This window comes from Leuciscus leuciscus (genome assembly GCF_965113295.1).
Source record: "Leuciscus leuciscus genome assembly, chromosome: 23".
NCBI classification, from domain to species: Eukaryota; Metazoa; Chordata; class Actinopteri; order Cypriniformes; family Leuciscidae; genus Leuciscus; species Leuciscus leuciscus.
In genome coordinates this window covers 11004718-11024441 of record NC_138747.1, presented here as the reverse complement: position 1 = coordinate 11024441, position 19724 = coordinate 11004718, and the positions used below count along the sequence as shown (strand labels likewise).

Genomic DNA, 19724 nt, shown 5'->3' with positions numbered 1-19724 from the left:
GCAATACCATAAAAGCGTTAATAAAATTATTTTTGGGGAGTTAAATAATGGCGCATAGCAGTAAATTGACTAGCGCAAACCTTAGTAATAGTAAATCCCGTTGAGTAATTCATTAATAGTCTCCTCTCCTCTCATAAATTTAGCGACTGAAAGGGAAACTCCAACAAATGCATGTGCAATAAGGTCAGCCGCAAAAATAACTGCATTCATTCCTTTTCAGCGCTAATTTTTCACTGTATGTCTTTAGTAAATCCTGTCAGTAGTTTTTTTTTAACGCCAAAAGAGCTTTTCAAACTGTTAGTAAATCTGGCCCGTAGTGCTTTGGGAAAATCCACAATATTCTGTCTTTAAGAATCGGACAAGAAAACATCTTACAATTCTTCCACAGACATGAATGAATAAACGTGTATTCTGCTGGCTACATTATATTTACTTAAAAAGACAAGACAATGATAACATTTTAGTTGACAAATGAGGTCAGTTTCAACACCACAGTGTTATTTACTAAAACACCACATGACAAACATAGTACATATTCCTATTTTAAAGTTCATTAAAAGAAGCAGCTTAGTTATAAATAATGCCAATGAAAGGTATAGATCATCCTGCAAAAGCCTGTACGGGACAGCATTGTGTTTTAGCAGGAATTGTATTGATACATTCTCAAATGAATTTATCAAGGCCATTTAATCAAGGCCATTTTGAGCTATTCCTAAAGTAAACTGTTGCATTATGAATGAAAGCATTCACTTGTCCTCTATTGTACCTTAAATACAAACCTTTAAATTGCAAAGGCAAGAATCAGCAAATCTGACAATTTGCTTCATTCAATAAAAGTATTAAAGACTGTGTCATAAAATGAGGCATGTTGCACAGTGATATTATTTTGGTTTAGTCAATAATGAGGTACATTTAACATCATCCATCTATTCAAACATTATTCTTATATGACAAAACACATTTTCATGAGAATCCTCAGTTCGTTAGAGTCAAACAAAGGCATAAAATAAATACATGACATACTTAATAAATAGTTTCCTCAGTTAGCTAATAAATATTGTGTACCAAAAATAAACTATTAAGGAACAAAATTAGAAAAATAGCCTAAAAAAAAACGTGTGGCACGTACATGTATGGCAGTAATTATTGTTCTCTCACAAATAAAAGATGTTAAAATACATTATTTGGATGAGTATTCATGGCTAAGACACCACTGAAAACAGAAAAAAAAACACTAAACCTGTTTGTTTGTGAGTGTGTTTGTTTCTTGGTTTTTTTTTTCTTCAAAATTACAGTGCAGACTCCAGAATTCAGATTCCACATCCAGAGTCAGGGTACGTGGGAAAAGTGGCAGGTCAGCTCAAGCTCTTCCATTGCTTTTGTCCTCATATCACTGAGGACAGGGATCATGACATCTTTCAGAGTCTTATAGATTCTCTGGCCATTCTCTGAATCTGAGGAAATCTGGATTAGAATCACAGAATTAGGATAAACAATTAAAAAATTCAACTTCAATTTCACCAGTAGTCTGTTGTGAAACTATTTCGTGGCCATGACTTACCCAAGTAAATGCTTTGATTGTGCGTTCAAAAAAGGCATTCTCAACCTCCTCTGGTATTTTTAGCAAATGAGCAGCGCAATCAAGAATACACAGAAGGGTTTGTTTTTGTCCCTAAATGACAAAGACAAACAGATGTTTTAGCGTACATATAATCCATTTAGATGGTGAAAAAACAAGTCACATTTGTAATTATATATAGGTGTTCACACTTGTAGTTCAGTTCACTTGGTTCGCTTGGTCCAGAAAATGTTTTACATTTAGTTCAAATTGGCATTTTTACAACAAACCTAAAGATTCTGAACCTAAAGGCATAGGGATATATTCACAACCTGATTGGTCGGCTTTTATTATGTATATTTGTTTTGCGACCGAACTTACAGAACATCCAAAACTATATTGTGTGCTGCTAAATGCGCTCATTGTTTGAGCATAGCCTACATATGATGGTAGTTTGACAAACATACATCAGATGAACATATTTGGAGGGCTTTTAAATATTGTCTCGGACAAATTGGGGGGTTTGGAGTCAAAAAGGTTGAAACCACTGCTCTAAAGACACTTTTCCATGTTTTTGGTACCTTGTCGAGTGAATTCAGAGCATCTTGGGGACTGAATTGGTTTCCAGCCAAAGTCTCCACATCCTCTTTCGTTATGGTTGGCTCCTTCAGTTGCTCTAGCCATGACCACATGAGTGTGGAGAGCACAACAGGATCTCTTTCGGTGCACAACCTCTCCCATGCACCTTCACGGGAGTTCAGCTCTGTCTGAAGGGCAACAGCAATTGCGGAAATGACTGGAAGTTACTGAGTTGCATTATAGAAGAACAGGATATGGAATTGAAGGTCTGAGACTCAATTCATCCAAAAAATCTATGGAATAAAACAAAGCTACCTGCCACACTGAGACTGTGCTGAGTTCCTCTCCATCAATGTCCATCGTGAGAGCTTTGGCCACAAACAGATGACGAGTCTCAGGTGAGAGTTCACTTTGAAGCATTAAAATAGGAACATCTGTGAATTGTTGTGTGGCATCAGAGGTTGTGTTTTCATTAGGGTTAAGGTGACTTTTACCACCTTGACACGTTGAGAACATTGTACTGCTGTCACTAGTCTTCCCTAGAAAGCCATAGGACATGCTACGCTTTGCCTCCTTCAGAGGTACACGTTTTATGGAGACAGGAGAGCAGGATGCATGGCCTTCAACTTTTTTGGATTGTGCCAGGGAGCTACAGGAACCAGTTAAAGAAGCATGTTTGGGACTGTTGTTGATTTCAGGAGTCAATGGGGACGACAGAAGTTCAGGGGTTTGTATAGCTAATCTGCTCTGCGACGAATAAAGTTCTGTAAAGTTTAACCCAGATTTGCTGCCAAGAGCATTCTGGGGACTTTGTCGTACCTGCACCCTTGGGTCCAGTTTGTGCAAGGCTGAGTCGCTAAAGCTAAGACATTTTCTTAAGATGAGCTGAGACTTGTAGGTATTGTCTACCGTCGGCCATCTCCAGAGAACATCAAACTCCTGGTCGCTACAGAGCGGCCGGTCGTGAGGTGGATCACACTGCGGTCCTTTAAGAAGCAAGCTGGGTTGGTCAGGAGAGCGAGGTAAGGATATGGGAATCCCTTTCCCCCTCATCTCCTTCCCTAACTGCTGAAGGGCTTGCAGCGAGACCGTCTTCTCCACTTCCTCCGTGAGGTCCGGGATGTCCAACACCTCCTCTTCCACCGTTTGCCGGTTCTCTGCTATGTCCAGTAGGAGCCTGCAGACCAGGTGTATGATCTTTGGCATGTTCTTCATGTGTCGCGCTTCATAGCCGTGTAGTAGGTGCCGCTGACGAGTCAGATACTGCGACAGTGTGACCGTGTGAGCTTTGGGCTCGGCACACGAGAATACACTCCGCAGTGGCACGAGGAACTGGGCGAACTCTCGCACACACAACAGCTGACCACGAGTCTGGATGGAATTTGGACGTTTAGCTCTAACAAACAAAATGGCTTGATCTGCACTCATCCGGGATGTGAATACTAAGAAGCATGCTATTAAGACACCTATGAGAAGACGAATGTGCATGAAGGGTAGTTAATAATCAGATAATCAGTGAAATGGATCAAAGCAAAACTACTGCATTATTTTCTTAAATTCTTGAGTTATCACTGCAAACTGTTCAATCAAAATACTGACCTGTTCTGCCAAGTCCAGCATGGCAGTGGACAGCCATTTTGCCCTCTTGCATGGCGAATGACATCACCTTCACCATGTCAAGAATAGTAGTCAAGGATGCCACGCCATAGTCTTTCCAGCCAAAGTTGTAAAAATAAACTGGAAAAAGTAAAATGCAAATCTCATAAGATGAAACAAACTCATGCATTTCAAGATATTCAGTTCAGACCAAATTTTTTTTTGTTATTTGCTTTTAGCACAAAATCATGGGAATTTCTTCAGTCACTTTTATGTCCCAGAGGTTGGATTTTAGTAAAAGTAACATTTCAAGATATCTTATTACCCTTGTCCAAAAAACTCAGACTTCCCTATTAAAATATGAATTAGTAAATGTTAAATCTCTGATAATCAAAGAGTGAAATAAACTGACATTTATTCAATATTTGTGTAAAAATTTATTTTGCACAGTTGTGGTGTCATTTTTACCACACTGAACAATTATAAAAACTAGAAAAGTGTATTTGTTGCCCAAGAAGACAACCAAGTTATTAGATTATTACTTGTGAACATTTCCAATCAAGCTGCAATTTTGTCAAACTATGAGAAAAAAGTAACTAAAATATTACATTTCATATAGTAACCATAAAATGTTATTTATTTTATTTTTTAAAAATTTAAAATGTAATTTCCACCAGTGTCATTTCCATCCTAGAATGCTACTAAGTATAAAACATTATCTGTGATGAGCTGGAAATGGCATTGTGGTGGGAATTTTCATTAAAGATCATAAAAGTCCAGAAGGCCAAAAGACCACATAGTTGAAGAAACGCCTCGATATGTTATACAAACATAAATTATCTAACACATGGAGGACCTCTTCCTTAATTTGAGAGACGTTTCATGCATGTTTGGACATGCTGTGCCTGGAAATAATAATGTGCTGGAAAATTGTGCCTTACATAGTTTCCCAGAGGGTGCCGTCTATAAGCACAGCAGCACTCTCAGGAGAGCTTATTAAGGGCTTCCAATCCCCCTAAGCCTCAATACCTGAATGGAAGCTGAGCAACTGCATGATCACTATATTTAGAAAGCAAACATTGCTTAAAGGGTTCTTTAGATTGTCAAACACATTGACAATTTAATGTGATAACAGTGAGGATTTATCCCAGCGTGATTCCCCAGACTACTGATGGAGGAATAGGTGTATGTTTGAGTACATGTGTGAGCTACTCACTCCCTGCCTCCATGAAAACCTCTGGGCGATATGTGAAGCCGCTCTCTGGCTCCAAAGTGCTGCCGCAGCTGGCGTGTTCCCCTGGACGTTGCAGGTTGATTACTGTCTTTAAGCCACACCTAAGGAAGGAAGATTAAGCATCAGCAAAGTCATCCCTGGTGCATCTTGGGAATTACTTACTGGTAGCTTGCCGCTGAGTTCAACATACATATGAAACTGTTCGATGATGTTGAATTTTTCAATGATTTCAGTTGAAGGTCTTGCCATGGCCAACAGGTTATCAGTTATCCTGTGAACAGAGTATGAATTAGATATCAACAAAATATCTGACTCAATATCATTAAAACAAATATTAGAAAATAAGAATGGAAAGCAAATGATAAGTGTCAACTATTTATTAAATACATTTATGTAAAATAAATGGATAGATGGAAAGTAAAATAAAATATATTATTTTTATTTATTATACAGAGTCCGAAGCGCAAAAGTGCAAGAAGTGCAACATGCAGCAAAACGGTTTAGGTACCGAAACGTTTTGCTGACAATTGCATAATTGGCCTCTGTATAATAAATTGATGTGAGCTTTTTGGAGATTATTTTGATGTGTGCGGATCTCGATTTTTCATTCTTCAATCTATGAGCTATTTTTGGTTCTATGCACTTAAAGGCTTTTTTTTCCATCCTCTACCTGGACAAGTGTTTGGCGCTACTCTATTTCCTTTTCTTATTTATTTAGGCGTATCCGTAACAAAGGCTATATTCATGGAAGACAGGACAACCCAAGACAAAAGATAAGATGGACTGGTCATCTGTCCAAGATAGACAAGCAGTTAGGAGAATGGTTGAAAAAAAAAAAAAGCTCAAACTTATCCTTAACATTTTCATTGCCTTCAACTAACAGTGTATCTAAGTTGTGAGTTGTGTAGGACTAACACAATGAATGGATGTTGACTCTGCTAAATATTTGATACGTTTACTTGAAACAATACACATTTACTCTGTTTCTTCTGACAAAAGAGCAAGAAGACAGCTTACCAAGAGGAGTACAGTCCTTTAATAGCTTGCTCTTTGTCGCTCCAGCGAGAAGGGTTTTCGTATTTGCATGCTCGACCACCACACGCCATTGAGCACTGCATATGTCCTGGGATGACATGCCTCAAAGTCTCGCCCACCTTGGTGTACTTTGCAGTCGGAACTCTGACATTCACTGGAGAAATAGATGATGAAAAATTAGGATGCAGAATTAAGTAGCTTCAATTTGAACATGACACATTACACCTACAGCCTGTGATGTCAGTCTGTGCCTCGAACATGCTAAACGCCACAATAACCCTATGTGAAGATGAAGTTAGAACTTCCACAGCTGAGCTACGCCGCCTCCTCAGGATCTTCAGCAAGATCTCGGAAGCAGAGTGCCGACGTGCCTTTCGAAAACCCATGAAGATCTTGTCTACCAGGGAAGAGCAAGCCCGTCTCTTCATGTCTCTCGTCAAACACACTGCTGATAACACTACATTCAGCACAGCCTGAGCAAACTAAGCGCTGACCCCAGAGCAGTGAATCATCGCTACACAACCACCTAGCTGCACAAAAGCGGCATAAGAGACCAATACAATTCAACCGGTTCATCAGTTGCACTTGAAGGGGATCTCCATGGTGACCAAGTCCAAAGTCAGTGGGAGGCTGTGCAGAATCGTGTGTGTGTGTGTGTGTGTGTTGTCTCAGGTGGAAGAGAAACAGGATGATGTGTTTTATGTAAATGATAAAGACAGCTCTGGTTGCGTAACCCTGCATGCATTTCGACAAAATGAGTCTGAAATTACACCTTTTCAACTAATGCATTCCATCTGCTGCAGTAAATACAAAGACTTTATGTAACTCAGTCTCCTCAGCATTTGAAGAGGCTTATAAAAATAATGGAAATGAGTTTGAAGTTCTTGTTAGCATGGCCATTAGAGTGCCCTTTCTCACCTAAACCATTTGAATTCAAAGAAGATTAAAAGGAAATGCATTATCTCTCTGTATTTAAAGGAGTCCATCGGGATTGGAATGAGTCATTTAAAATAGATGGGGAAAAGATAACAAAAGACTTTATGACGTCTGCACCAGTCAATATATGTTAATGTAGCCATGTTGTTACCCATTATTTCTCTTCATGGCAAAAAAATATTTTTATACACAACTGTTCAAATGTTTGGGGTCGGTACGTTTTTGTGCTCACAAAGTTGTTCAATTATTTGATCAAAAATACAATATAAACAGAAATATTGTGAAATATCATTACAAGTTAAAATAACTGTTATTGTAATATATTTTAAAATGTAATTTATTCCTGTGATGACAAAGCTGAATTTTCAGCATCATTACTCCAGTCTTCAGAGTCACACGATCCTTCAGAAATCATTCTAATATGCTGATTTGCTGCTCAAGAAACATTATCAATAAACATTATCTTATTAGTATCAATGTTGAAAACAGTTGTGCTGTTTGTCTGTTTTTTGTGGATTTTTGTTTTTCAGGATTCTTTGATGAACAGAAAGTTCAAAAGAACAGCATTTATTTGAAATAGAAATCTTTTGTAACATAATATATGCCTTTACTGTCACTTTTGATATTTGAATCATTGAATTTGAACTTGGTAAATAAAAGTATTAATAAAAAAAACCGTTTTGCACGCTTTTTCCAAAACAATGAATCCACAAAATTTACAATTTGAATGGTGTATTATAATACAATATAATCAAGCTCTAGTGCTCTTATTTTTGATGTCTTAAAATAAAATAAAATTCGTTAAAATGAAAATCCCATTTATTGAATGCATGCAGTATACAACTAAAATGTTATTGTACTTAATTAAAATGCAAATATTTTCCCTTATGATCTGTTTTTGTTTTCAAGTAAATCAGTAATGATAAATTGTTGAATAAGATCTCAAAATTATATTACAACATACATCAGACTTTCCCTTTATTTCTGTAAATAGGGCTCCCGTCATTTCACAATATAAAACACACTTTTTTTTTGAATATACGAAAGGCTATTAAACATTTCTGTCTGTTCAGTTCTTGCATCAGAATCACATCTTATTTGTTTTCAATCAAAATACCTCCCAGCCACAGGTAGAGAAATAGCAGTATAATACCTGGCTCCATGTCAGCGTTGGACTGTCCGCTGTTAGCTGAGCTGCCGGTGGTGTAGGGCAGGTCACTCAACAAACTGACGCCTGCTGCCATGGCAGACACTGAAAGGTGGATGCAAACATGGTTTTAAAGCCTCAGACACAAAACAATGGCAGAGTAAACAGTCAAGACACAACATAAATGAGGAAGTTGTAAGGATGGTTGCCTGGGAGTTTTCCCTCCCGAGAGGAAATTGAACGAAGTGTGGTGCTGTGTCTCACGCTGGATATAGTGTCACTGCAAGTGGAATATATAATGAGCGAGGAGGTTACAACCTCTTCTATATAAGAGCAGTGTTAAATAAATAACTTTATGCATTTAAAGGGATAGTTCACTTTGAAATGAAATTTTGGTATGTTTTAGCTTACCTCAAGGGCATCCAAGATGTAGGTGTCTTTGTTTCCGCAGTAGTTTCAATTTTGATATTTTTAGGTCAAACCGTTCTTGTCTGTCAGTCATATAATGCAGGTATATGGTCACTATCTCAAAGATCATGCACAGAGAAGTCCTTGCGCAGACCGAAGCGCCCACGCCCTCAGATCACTTGGACATGGCTGTGTATAAGAGGTAAAAACGATAGAAATACTGTTCGTTTTCTCACACAAACCGCTCGTTTCGTGTCTTAGGCCATCAATGTGTACTTACGATGGGGAATTGTTTAATTTGGACTTCTCTGTGCATGCACTTTGAGATAGTGACCATAGACCTGCATTATATGACTGACAGACAAGAACGGTTTGACCTAAAAATATCAAAATTGAAACTACTGCGGAAAAAAAGACACCTACATCTTGGATGCCCTAGAGGTAAGCTAAAACATACCAAAATTTAATTTCAAAGTGAACTATCCCTTTAAGGGAGACCTTGACTCTTGAGGAACCACAAACAAATAAACCCTAATGATGTTGCTGTTTTTCCAGACTTATCAAATCATTGAGATTTTCACAGGAATCAACCTTATAACATATTGGGAGGACTACAGATTTCCTTCTTTCTTGTGTATATACTGTGAGGGATTTTTCACCTATACTATACTAGCATGTACATAGAAGCTATGGAAACTTCAATGTGTCAGTTTAACCCTACAGTGACCACTGCATATCATGTGTTAACAGCTGACTACTCACATTACCATTGTGACTGCAGCCATTACTTTAATCACAGGTAAGAGTGGCAATGGCTATAACCATCTTGCTGAAAAACAGAGTTATTACTTAGGGATTTTCATATTACTGCGTGCTAATATTTTGCATGCTAAATAGTTTTGTTTTTATTGTACAAAATTGGGTTACACTTCATTCCTAATCACAGATCCTTCTAAATGTAACTCCTCTTAGTGCTTTCAAACTACATTCAATAAACTCCGCACAAACCTACTGACTGTTCAACTTACTCCTAAACCTTTTCTAACTAACAATGAATATTTTCCTGTAGCTGATAATTAAAATGCTACATCCCAAAAAAAAAAAAAACATACAAACCAACAGCCTACAATACTTTACCTCAGGTCTTTTCTGTTATATATCCATAAGTGGTAAAAAGGTCTCACAAAACAATCAAAAAGACTATCTATCTATCTATCTATCTATCTATCTATCTATCTATCTATCTATCTATCTATCTATCTATCTATCTATCTATCTATCTATCTATCTATCTACTATCAAATAAATTAATAGTATCTAACATAAAAAAACACGCACGAACACACATACATATAACATTAATATATACATATATATACACACATTATGTAAACAAAAACTTTTATGTTAGATGCGATTAATCGATTTGACAGCACTAATATATTTATTCATCTTTAACAATGATTGTAAGTGGAGAAGAATAGTGCTGCCTTAAGTAATGTCTAATGTGCGTTGGGTTTGTTTAGCAATCTTTGGCACATTCAGGATGATGTTAGCAGTTATTTGATACACCATGATTAATTCACAGTGTAAATTGAGAAGACAGGACAGCAGAGTGGCATTATGAGACTCATTTGCATTGTAACGTATGCTTCTCCTTACGCACAGATCCGACAGAGACAAAGTGAAACCCCACTTGAGCCGTCCAAAAACTCAACCTGACACTAGTCAATCAGTGTGTGCAATTCATCTGATTAGAAATTGAGTTTTCCTTATCCTGATCAACACATTGATAGAAAAGACAGACCTATCTCAGGTGCTTTCAAGTCAGTCTTGAGTCATATATTTTAATATACATTTGGAGATCATTTTTCTTCCTAACTTCATTCCTATTTTAGTCCTGCAATTCAAGTGTTTATAATCATTATAATGTATTTTAATAAATTAATATGCTTGCAAACAATTTTCCAGCTGTCACCCTTACAAAAGCTGTCGGAGTCTGAGCTTGGGTGAATCCTTCAACGCTGCCCACTGAATTTAATCAAAGCGCGGCGATCACTTTCATCTAAACTTTGAACTGGTTTTTCAAAGCGTTTTCAAACAGAGTTATGAAAAGGAGTGTATACATACTTTATATCAGATTAGTATTATTGCACAATGAGTTTATGCACAATGGGTGTATTTAAATGCATTAAAGTGTTAGTTCACCCAAAAATTTTAATTCTGTGATTAATTACTCACCCTTCATGTCGTTCCAAACCCGTAAGACTTTCCCGTTCATCTTCCACTTTGACACTTCAAAAAGTTCATAAAGAGATTGTAAAACTAACACATATGAATTGAGTGGCTTATTCAACATTTTCTGGAGAGACACGATCACTTTATATGATGAACAGATTGAATTTAGGCTTTAATTCACACATAAACATTCATCAACTCACACATCAGTTATGTTAAACAGAAGCTCAAGCATGCTTGCTTGACGTGCGAGAACCAATGAGGTTCATTCTCGTGTTACTCAGCACGTTTGAGCTTCCGCAAGAACCAATGAGGTTTGTTCTCAGACGTCAAGCAGTTTTCGTTGAACTTCTGTTTATGTTCTCTGATCAATGTTTAAATGTGAATAAAAGCCTAAATTAAATCTGTTCGTCATATAAAGCCAATTGAGTCTCTTTAGAAAATTTGGACTAAACCGCTCAATTCATTTGGATTAGTTTTACGATCTCTTTATGAACTTTTTGAAGCGTCAAAGTGGTAGTTGCGTAACTGTCAATGAAGGGACAGAAAGCTCTCAGATATCATCAAAAAGATCTTCATTTGTGTTCTGAAGATGAACAAAAGTCTTACAGGTTTGGAACGACATGAGGATGAGTAAATGATGACAGAATTTTGGGTGAACTATCCCAAACCAGACTACTGATTTGTTTCTGTTAACTTACTAGCTACTATTTTGAGGACTGCATTGATAAAATGAGAATTGTTTATGTAATAAACCATAAAACAATCATTTTGAATAAAAGACTGTAGTTTATTCAGCATGTCTCTTTATTGTGACAGTAAATTGTTTCAGCTTTAGTCACCACAACACGCTCAGTCTCAGCATACTGTATAAAAAAAAGAAAAAGAAAAGTGTGTTTAGTTAGGCTTAAATGGCCTTTCAGATATGACCACAGAGCTCGAGTTCAAGTGTTGCCTCAGCCATAGCACTCACTGAACCGTTTAAAGAAATCTTGCTGTTGTTGCTGGCTCGGTGTCTGACCCTTCACATGCCCTCTTTTTAGAAACCACCAATGTCACTAACATTTCTTCAGCTACTGCAACTATATGCAGATATCTATCATGGGAAACATTTGTTAAGGAGTCAAGTTTATTTACATCAATGTAAGACATCCAGACTAAACTGTACCATGAATTCCAGTCCAAGTTCAAGAGGGAAAACTTATTTTTATGTAATCTTTTTAAACAATTTGCCTTAAAAATTATTCAGTAAATAAACGTCATGCGTATTTGAAAAAATTAAGTTGTAAACTTGACAATTACCCATACGTTTTTTTTTTATTACACAAAGTTTATTTTCTTTAAAAAAAGTGAGGAAACCCGTTGCCTTCAAATTATTAAGAGTGAGCATTCAGCAAAGTACATTTTAAATGCAACATCCAAATATAAAGAAATAGCCTATAATAAATAATTATGTTATTATGTTTTGCAAAGTGTATGAGAATGCAATGTTGGGTTACACTTTATTTGGTAACACTTTGTTTTACAGTGTTCTTGTTAAACATGTTACATAAGGAATTACTATAAATTATGCATAATTACATGCAACTAACCCTCAACCAAACCCTAATCCTAAACCTAACCCTATAATAAAGTACATGTAGTTAATTATTATTACTCAGTACTTAAATATATAATTACACTGTAACAAACACCTTAAAATAAAGTGTAACCCTTTATTATAAGGTGACATAGATACACAGTGTACTTACTCAAATAACCAATATTAATTAATTACAGCTACTTATAGAGTTACTGCTAGGGTTAATGTTATGGTTTGGTTTAGGGTTAGTTACTTGTAATTATGCATAATTTACTGTTATTACTATAGTAAGTACATATGAAGACTTCAGATGCAAAAGCCTCTAAGTGCCATCTGAAATTTTCTTCTAGAATGGTAATTTTTATCAAGATTGTATGTTTATGTTCAGTTATTTCACTTTAATGGCAATAAAAATGACCTATTAATTATCATTAAAGTGAAATTAATGATACGAGCTTGATAAAAATGCTAATTTTAGAAGAAAATTTCAGGTGGCACTTAGAGGCTTTTGCATCTGAAGTCTTCCAATGTTGCTTTGGTTAATTAATTAATTAATTAATTAATTAATTAAATTAAATACATACATACATTCATACATACATACATACATACACACACACACACACACACACACACACACACACACACACACACACACACACACACACACACACACACACACACACACACTTAACAATGCAACCAATAAATAGTTTTTTCCCCCCATTTTTTTTCACCAATGAGCTTGGACAGACACTACAATGACAAGCTAAACAAATGGGAGGCTGGGAGCACATATACGATCAAATATATCTCTCTTCTGCACACTGGACCATAAAGTCATCCTCTACAGAAAAATAAATACATCACCGTTATTAAAAAGGATACTTAAACTCTATAACAGCATGCTTTGAAAAGACTGAACATATGATCATAACCAAATTTCCAGATTCTCATCAGTGTAAACTCTCTGCTTTGGTCACAGACATTAATGTGCAACATTCATTACTGGCAGTAACATGCATTACAGCTCACAAAAAGGACAATGCAGATTGTTTTCCCCTTTTCTCTGTAGATCTAGCGTTGCTGTATGAGAATTACTTATATACACTGTATCAAAGGAAACCGAGACAAAATGATAGAGTTTAGAGAGTAGATCACTATATTAACTAATTGACTATGTTAATCTCTTGCGGTGCATCTCTCAGCTAGCTAACCATTAATGCTATTGCGCTAAAAGCAAAGGCTAACATTAGGGTTCGTGTGTCCTAATGGTACATACCTCGTCCTCGTCCGTGGAAACGGATTTTGTTAGTTACAGTCCATTGCTTCCACTGGGGTCATTGTGAAATGCAAACGCATGAATCAACAGCAGACAGTGTCGCGTGCATTTGTATCAGTTTCGCTGCTCAACTGGATGTTACATTGTACAAGTTGAAGGAAACAGATAAGGCTTGTCATTGGTCGATCCGTGGTCATGTGATCAAATGAGGACTATAAAGCGGGGATGAAGGGCGGTGAGCGCATGTGAGGAAATGGGACAAAACACTCGAAGAACAGCACATTTGGACCCTGGCAGATTTTCATGTGAAGAGTTGTTGACTCATCTTAAGAGTGTAGGCTACTTGATCTACTTGAACTAATGAACTGAAGCACTTATTAAAATGTATCATTGTCATTTATGATGAAATCAAAAACAAATTGAATAGGAAATTCACGCATGCAAACATTAGGCTATACAATTACAATTTCATTTGAATAAAGACGTCTATAATAACGTCCAAATGTGAAAATGCTACTATTTAGCATTTTTCTAATTGAATATCTATACTATAAATTAAAAGAATAACAATTTAAGTACAACGTTGCTCAATATTTGCTTGAATGTCACCAGCACTTGAGCTACCTTCACTCCACATTTGAGTAAAACCTAATGACCATGTTATATGCCACTTGATTTGAGAATTTTCCAAAGGCCCTTGTGTAGCCTACTTCAATGGAAGCAAGAACATCTGACCTTTTGTAAAAGAAGCTCATTTGGCCAGTGCCACACATTTCTTTACAGAATGATGGCCTGTTTAAAACTTTTCAAAATTCTACAATGTTAGACAATGCTAGACATTTGAACTCCATGTATGCATATAATATAATACAAGGCATGCCTGATCAATTTAGACGGATGTTTATGATGCTCTAGTGTGGCTATGGGCGTCTTGTAAGAAGCTTGGGTGGCGCACGTGGTTAAGCACATAATAGATTAACACAATAAGCTTTTTGCCGAAGTGGTCCCACCTCCCACAATACATGGCTTATATATGTATGCAGTTTAAATCTGCAATTGATCTGAACTGTGATTGCTATGCACGCAGAAAGTGAGAGCCTGACCTAAACTGGCTTTAATTAAAAATAGATCATTATATCTGCGCATTTGTGCACTGATGCTTTGCAATCTGCCATTCACATGATGTCGCCTAGTGGTTGAAATACAGAAGTGCTCCGACAAGAGGCGATGGCATCGTTCGTGCTTTAGACTTACTGTGTACAATCTTATCTTAAGTGAATAATGAGAAGGGGTTGAACGTTTGTGATTTCTTTCTTTCTTTCTTTCTTTAAGAAATAATAATAGGCTAATTACACACAACAAAAAGTAACTAAACATTTTATAAATCTAAAAAATCACTACCTTATATTTGATTTGATTATTATTAATGTTTTTCATGGTTGCCTTTGAATATGTGTTCATTGTTCAAAATGTTGTAATAAAATTGTTTGGATAAAAAAAAACGTAACTAAACACTAACACTACTAGAAACTAATATTAGATATTTTTGTGTCATATGGCACACGATTTATGACAGTAATATAATTTCGCATGGAAGAAGAAAAATAGAGTATATGATGAAGAAGATAGAAAAAGAGGACATGCATTCTTCCACAGCTTTGGCATAACGATACATGTTAAAAATCGACGCGCCATAAGATTTTATTAAATGTGTAAAAAACTATAAGAAACAACGTTTTTGTCAAAAGAGTGTAAATATGAGACACAATTCAGTGGTTATTCTGTGGTTTATGAGTGACAGCGTTTCACCACTGACCAGTGTTATAATTTGATGTTGAATTATTTATAGCCTATTTCAACATAAAGCAGAATGCTATGAATACAGAAAAAAAAAGAGGGGAAAAAAAGATGTAAGCAAATGCCTTGAGCCTGATGCGTAATAATAAGACCTTTTATGGGATATGATATACTTTGTATTCTACAAACAGTATTTTTATTATTATACTGGGATCAGCATGTTAAACGGATTTAGAGTGTTTTCAGGAGAAAATTAGCAACTTGTCCTCTTTACATGAAGTTGAACAATTATTTTAAATGAATTTCCTGTCTATGAATGTATAACAGGAATGGCATTGTTTTATTCATCATAAAGTTATAACACAAGGGCAAAAGTTTTCTGGTTTTCTATTAGAACATCACAAGCCAAAAAAAAATAAAAAATAAAAAAAAATATCTGTGTGCCAATTATACTATGCGATTTAAAAGACCAGTTAGTGTTAAACCTTTATTTGAACTACAGATTTTGGGGCCCAAACTTTTACTATATTTTTTCCATGGCCTTTTCTTTTGTGGACGTGTTTTTTTAAAGACCCAGTTTCTTACGTTTAAATTTAAAATAAATTATAAACGGTAGGCTGTAGCCTATCTATTTATAACCAAGAGAATTGAAGAAGAAAGAAAAAAATATTAGGTGAAGTTGTGTCATTTTATGATCCTTATTTGAGAGGACCAGACCTATTCTGTTTTATTTTTGCAAGACTTTCGTTTATTTTTTTACAAGGTTAAATTGAATATAATGTTGTAACCTATTTGTTTAGTAAGCTGATAGATTGGAGACAAGAATTAATAAACCAACGTTGGTGAAAGATGACTAATATGATTTAATGATCAAGAAGAAATAAAGATGTTCGAGACTATAATAAAAAGCAGAAATGTAGTGTAAAACATGTGTCTGGAAAAACTATAAGAGCTACAAAAAAGACTTAAAAACAGAAATGGTGTAATTATCATATTATTATCATTGCTTTTTTTTAATGTAAGCTATTTTTGGATAAAGTAATAGATCCTGCCAAAAGCATCACTGAGGCGCTTTAAAATGGAACTTATTGAAATAATCGAAGACATTTCAAGATTCTCACGACAAGTTGAATGTTTTGACTATGTGTTTTCCCTCTATTGACAGAGGTTGCCCGAGCACGCTGAGGAGGAGGAGGTGTGGCGTTGAGCTAGACCTCCTTAAACTCAGATGTCGAAGTTCCTGATTCAGAGCTCGGCTGGTGCGTTAGGAACAGAAACAGGCTGCCCTCACTGGGCGGATCAGACTTCTCACTCCAGCTGCGTGGTGGACGGGACCACACATTTCGGAACTCCCCGAAAGAAAAGAAATCAATTTCACTCGTACTTTGAGCGTTCAAAGATCGAGAATCAGTCAAAGTCTTCTTCACGTATTTCAAAAGCTCTCCACTAACGCGAGGATGATTTTTTTTAGATGATCGTCGTATCTAAAAATCTGAATGGACGTTTATGCATCGGTGCTTCACAGGGACATCTGAATCCTCAATGTGACCTCAAGGTTTCTACTGGCTACCAGGAGGTTCGGGAACATCTGCTACATTTAAACTATAATAATGCAACATCCTTTGGAGATTGGGGCGCACTTCTACCCCCATGATGTCCATCCAGACCAAAGGTCTCACAGGTACAGGAGTTTCATGATTGAAGAGATTCTTACAGACCATCCGGATCACAAAGTATCAAGTCCCACTGGAGACCTTCTCAAATTTGGAGTACATGCCCTTTTGTCCGCCAGACCATACCACAACCACTTAGGTAAGTAGCCTACCGTGACCTTTCAGTCAGACAATATTTTCGAGATCCGGCATGGGCAATCCTTTAATCTTAACCTTCTCTTAATACAGGGACATTCAAATTGCAGAACCTCTCTATTTGCCTACTCAAAGATAAAAGACTCCACGTTGTCTTTGCAGACCAATACAAAGCAAATCAGATATCTCCGACCGAAATATATGCAATGCAGTGGACCGAGCAAGCTTGTGAAAATTGCAAATGCACGTTCATTTCAGGCCCACTGCATGCAATTCATGCTTTCTTTTCTGTTGAGAATCTGGGAAAGAAAACTCTTAACTAGCCGCTGCAAATAGCCTAAATAAATAATTCTATATTTAAAATATTTTAGTTTATTTTCAATCACAATTTTAAAATGTGAAGTAAAAAAAAAAAGTTGTACCAAAGTTACAACCTGCATTGATAAATTCACTGCTTTTCAACAACTTTGAATTGAATTACACATTAAGGAAATTCTGTTGAAAGCTGCGAAAATCGAGAAGTGACTAAAGTTACTGTGAAGTTAAATGGTAGGAAATAACGATGTTTTTGTAATGAAAACAGTTTTACAGTGAGGCTGCTAATTTCGATGTTGACGCTGAAATATTCATGTACAAAAAATAAGACTGTCAATTTTTTAAATAGATTTAATCGCAAATTAACCTGAGACTCATTTAAATAAACCTTTGTCTGTTTTGAAGTTTTGAAACAGTTATTCAAGATCCTTATGTAAATCTTTATGAATTAAAAAGTGTACAGTTCAATTGTAGCTTATAGCTAGATCGATCAGCGAAATTGTATTTGTATATAATGTTATTTATATTATTATTTTATAGACATATAGGCTATAAATCAGCACATTGACGTTGATGAACCTTTACGGATCCATCCAAACTTTTACATTTTTTTCATGAAAATGCCAAGTTTTAATTCAGACTAAATTATCATCGCTAACACATACACACAAATGTTTGATTTCCAGTCCTGAAAGCAGACCAGACCAGTATCCTGAAGTTCCCAGTGTCTCCTCTGTCCTGCTCACTCGGGTCACCGCTGGGCTCCGCGCTTCTGTCCGGAGCTGCGGGTCTGCAGATGGGCTCTTCATCCCACCATCTCCCGCTGGACCTCCATCTTCGGGGTAAACTCGATCCTGGAGCTGATGCAGTGAGCAAGACGAAGAAAGGAAGGAGGAGTAGGACTGTGTTTACCGAACTACAGCTGATGGGCTTGGAAAAACGATTTGAGAAACAGAAGTATCTCTCGACTCCTGACAGGTAAATACGCGTTTAATGTAAAGTATTTTACGTATAAGACAATGTCAATGTTTGACTTTATCCCAACTGTATTATTTTGTTTTGTATACAGTTTACATGTAAATAACAAGTATTGTCTGAGAAATGGCTTAGTCGACAACTTTCTCTTTTACAGAATAGACCTGGCAGAGTCTTTAGGCCTGAGTCAGCTTCAAGTCAAAACATGGTATCAAAACAGAAGGATGAAGTGGAAAAAAATCGTAAGTTCTAATAATAGGTCTACAAATCATGATTCAACTGTCATACCAGTGAAAATTTAAGCTGATGTGTACCGGTGTTGCTTTCAAGGTGTTGCAAGGAGGAGGACTAGAATCTCCGACCAAACCCAAGGGCCGTCCAAAAAAGAACTCCATCCCCAGCAGTGAGCAGCTGTCGGAGCAGGAGAGGACGCGAGAAGCCGATCGCTTATCCGACGGCGGGGCTTCTTCACTTTCTGATGCAAACCAAGAGGAATAAGCGGGAACATCCGAAAACGTTTGTCTCCAGGACGCAGTCGGGCCCATAATCGGCCTCATCGGATCATTGCGCGCCGATGCCTTTATGATGGCACTTACACAGACCTAACCACTTGGCCTGATTTTATACTACCTATGTTTTGTCTGTTTGTTTGATTGCGCCAACTTTTGCGGGCCTCGAAAAGTCATACTGAACTTTTTCCATGGACCAGAACGGTGTTTGGTAGTGAATGGCCTTTCTCTCAGCATTGAAGGCTGTGGTGTCATGGACTTTTTTTATCAGCATATATTGTGCTTTTTTATGATTTTCATTGGTATTTCAAAAATATTAAGAAAAAAAAATTAAAATGTACATTTTCCGAAGACAGTTTGACGTTGTGGCATTGTGACATTCTTTCTTAAACATGGCACCACAAAAGACATGACAGCATGAAACTCAATAATATTAATATTAATAATAATAATAAATGTAAAATTCCTCGTTGCTGTTTTTCGTTTAATGCTGTGTCCAATTCTTCCTCTGTCTCTGAGGCACATCGATTGCGGGCGGTGTAATTTTATGCGGAATTGTTTATGGCCTAACTGAGCGCCATCACACCGCGCATTAAACTTCTTTTGGCGTGTTTACGCAGTAAAAGTAAATATGTGGTAACACAATATTTTCGAAGTGAGGTTATTTATTTTCACAGAAAGATCCTTTTAATCAAAGACACTGGTTATGGTGCCAAGGAGAAGTG

At 36.6% G+C, this 19724-nt stretch overlaps 2 protein-coding genes across 2 annotated transcripts; one reads left to right on the top strand and one right to left on the bottom strand.

Moving 5' to 3' along the window:
• Nucleotides 1–1286: 1286 nt before the first annotated feature.
• Nucleotides 1287–13753, bottom strand: ptpdc1a (protein tyrosine phosphatase domain containing 1a). Its single transcript, XM_082155347.1, has 10 exons — nt 13596–13753; nt 8092–8190; nt 5985–6156; nt 5158–5238; nt 4950–5068; nt 3737–3874; nt 2453–3603; nt 2140–2325; nt 1562–1672; nt 1287–1464 (listed from the first exon to the last, which is right to left on the bottom strand). The coding sequence occupies exons 2-10, from the start codon at nt 8180–8182 to the stop codon at nt 1330–1332; spliced, it is 2184 nt and encodes a 727-aa protein (XP_082011473.1). The 5' UTR covers nt 8183–8190; nt 13596–13753; the 3' UTR covers nt 1287–1329.
• Nucleotides 13754–13853: 100 nt separating this feature from the next.
• barx1 (BARX homeobox 1) lies at nt 13854–19465 on the top strand. The gene is made up of 5 exons (XM_082156612.1): nt 13854–13979; nt 16558–17204; nt 18202–18493; nt 18648–18732; nt 18821–19465. Exons 2-5 carry the CDS (start codon nt 17003–17005, stop codon nt 18986–18988), a joined length of 747 nt encoding a protein of 248 aa, XP_082012738.1. The 5' UTR covers nt 13854–13979; nt 16558–17002; the 3' UTR covers nt 18989–19465.
• Nucleotides 19466–19724: the final 259 nt, after the last annotated feature.

Excerpts from the sequence above, each read along its gene's own strand:
- ptpdc1a (XM_082155347.1), bottom strand. The coding sequence starts at position 8,182 with ATGGCAGCAGGCGTCAGTTTGTTGAGTGACCTGCCCTACACCACCGGC. Across the intron at positions 2,326-2,452 it reads GCACAGTCTCAGTGTGGCAG|ACAGAGCTGAACTCCCGTGA; the intron begins GTAGCTTTGTTT and ends GTTGCCCTTCAG. Across the intron at positions 1,673-2,139 it reads CTCTGAATTCACTCGACAAG|GGACAAAAACAAACCCTTCT; the intron begins GTACCAAAAACA and ends TTTGTCATTTAG.
- barx1 (XM_082156612.1), top strand. The coding sequence starts at position 17,003 with ATGCAACATCCTTTGGAGATTGGGGCGCACTTCTACCCCCATGATGTC. Across the intron at positions 17,205-18,201 it reads ACCATACCACAACCACTTAG|TCCTGAAAGCAGACCAGACC; the intron begins GTAAGTAGCCTA and ends TTTGATTTCCAG. Across the intron at positions 18,733-18,820 it reads GGATGAAGTGGAAAAAAATC|GTGTTGCAAGGAGGAGGACT; the intron begins GTAAGTTCTAAT and ends GTTGCTTTCAAG.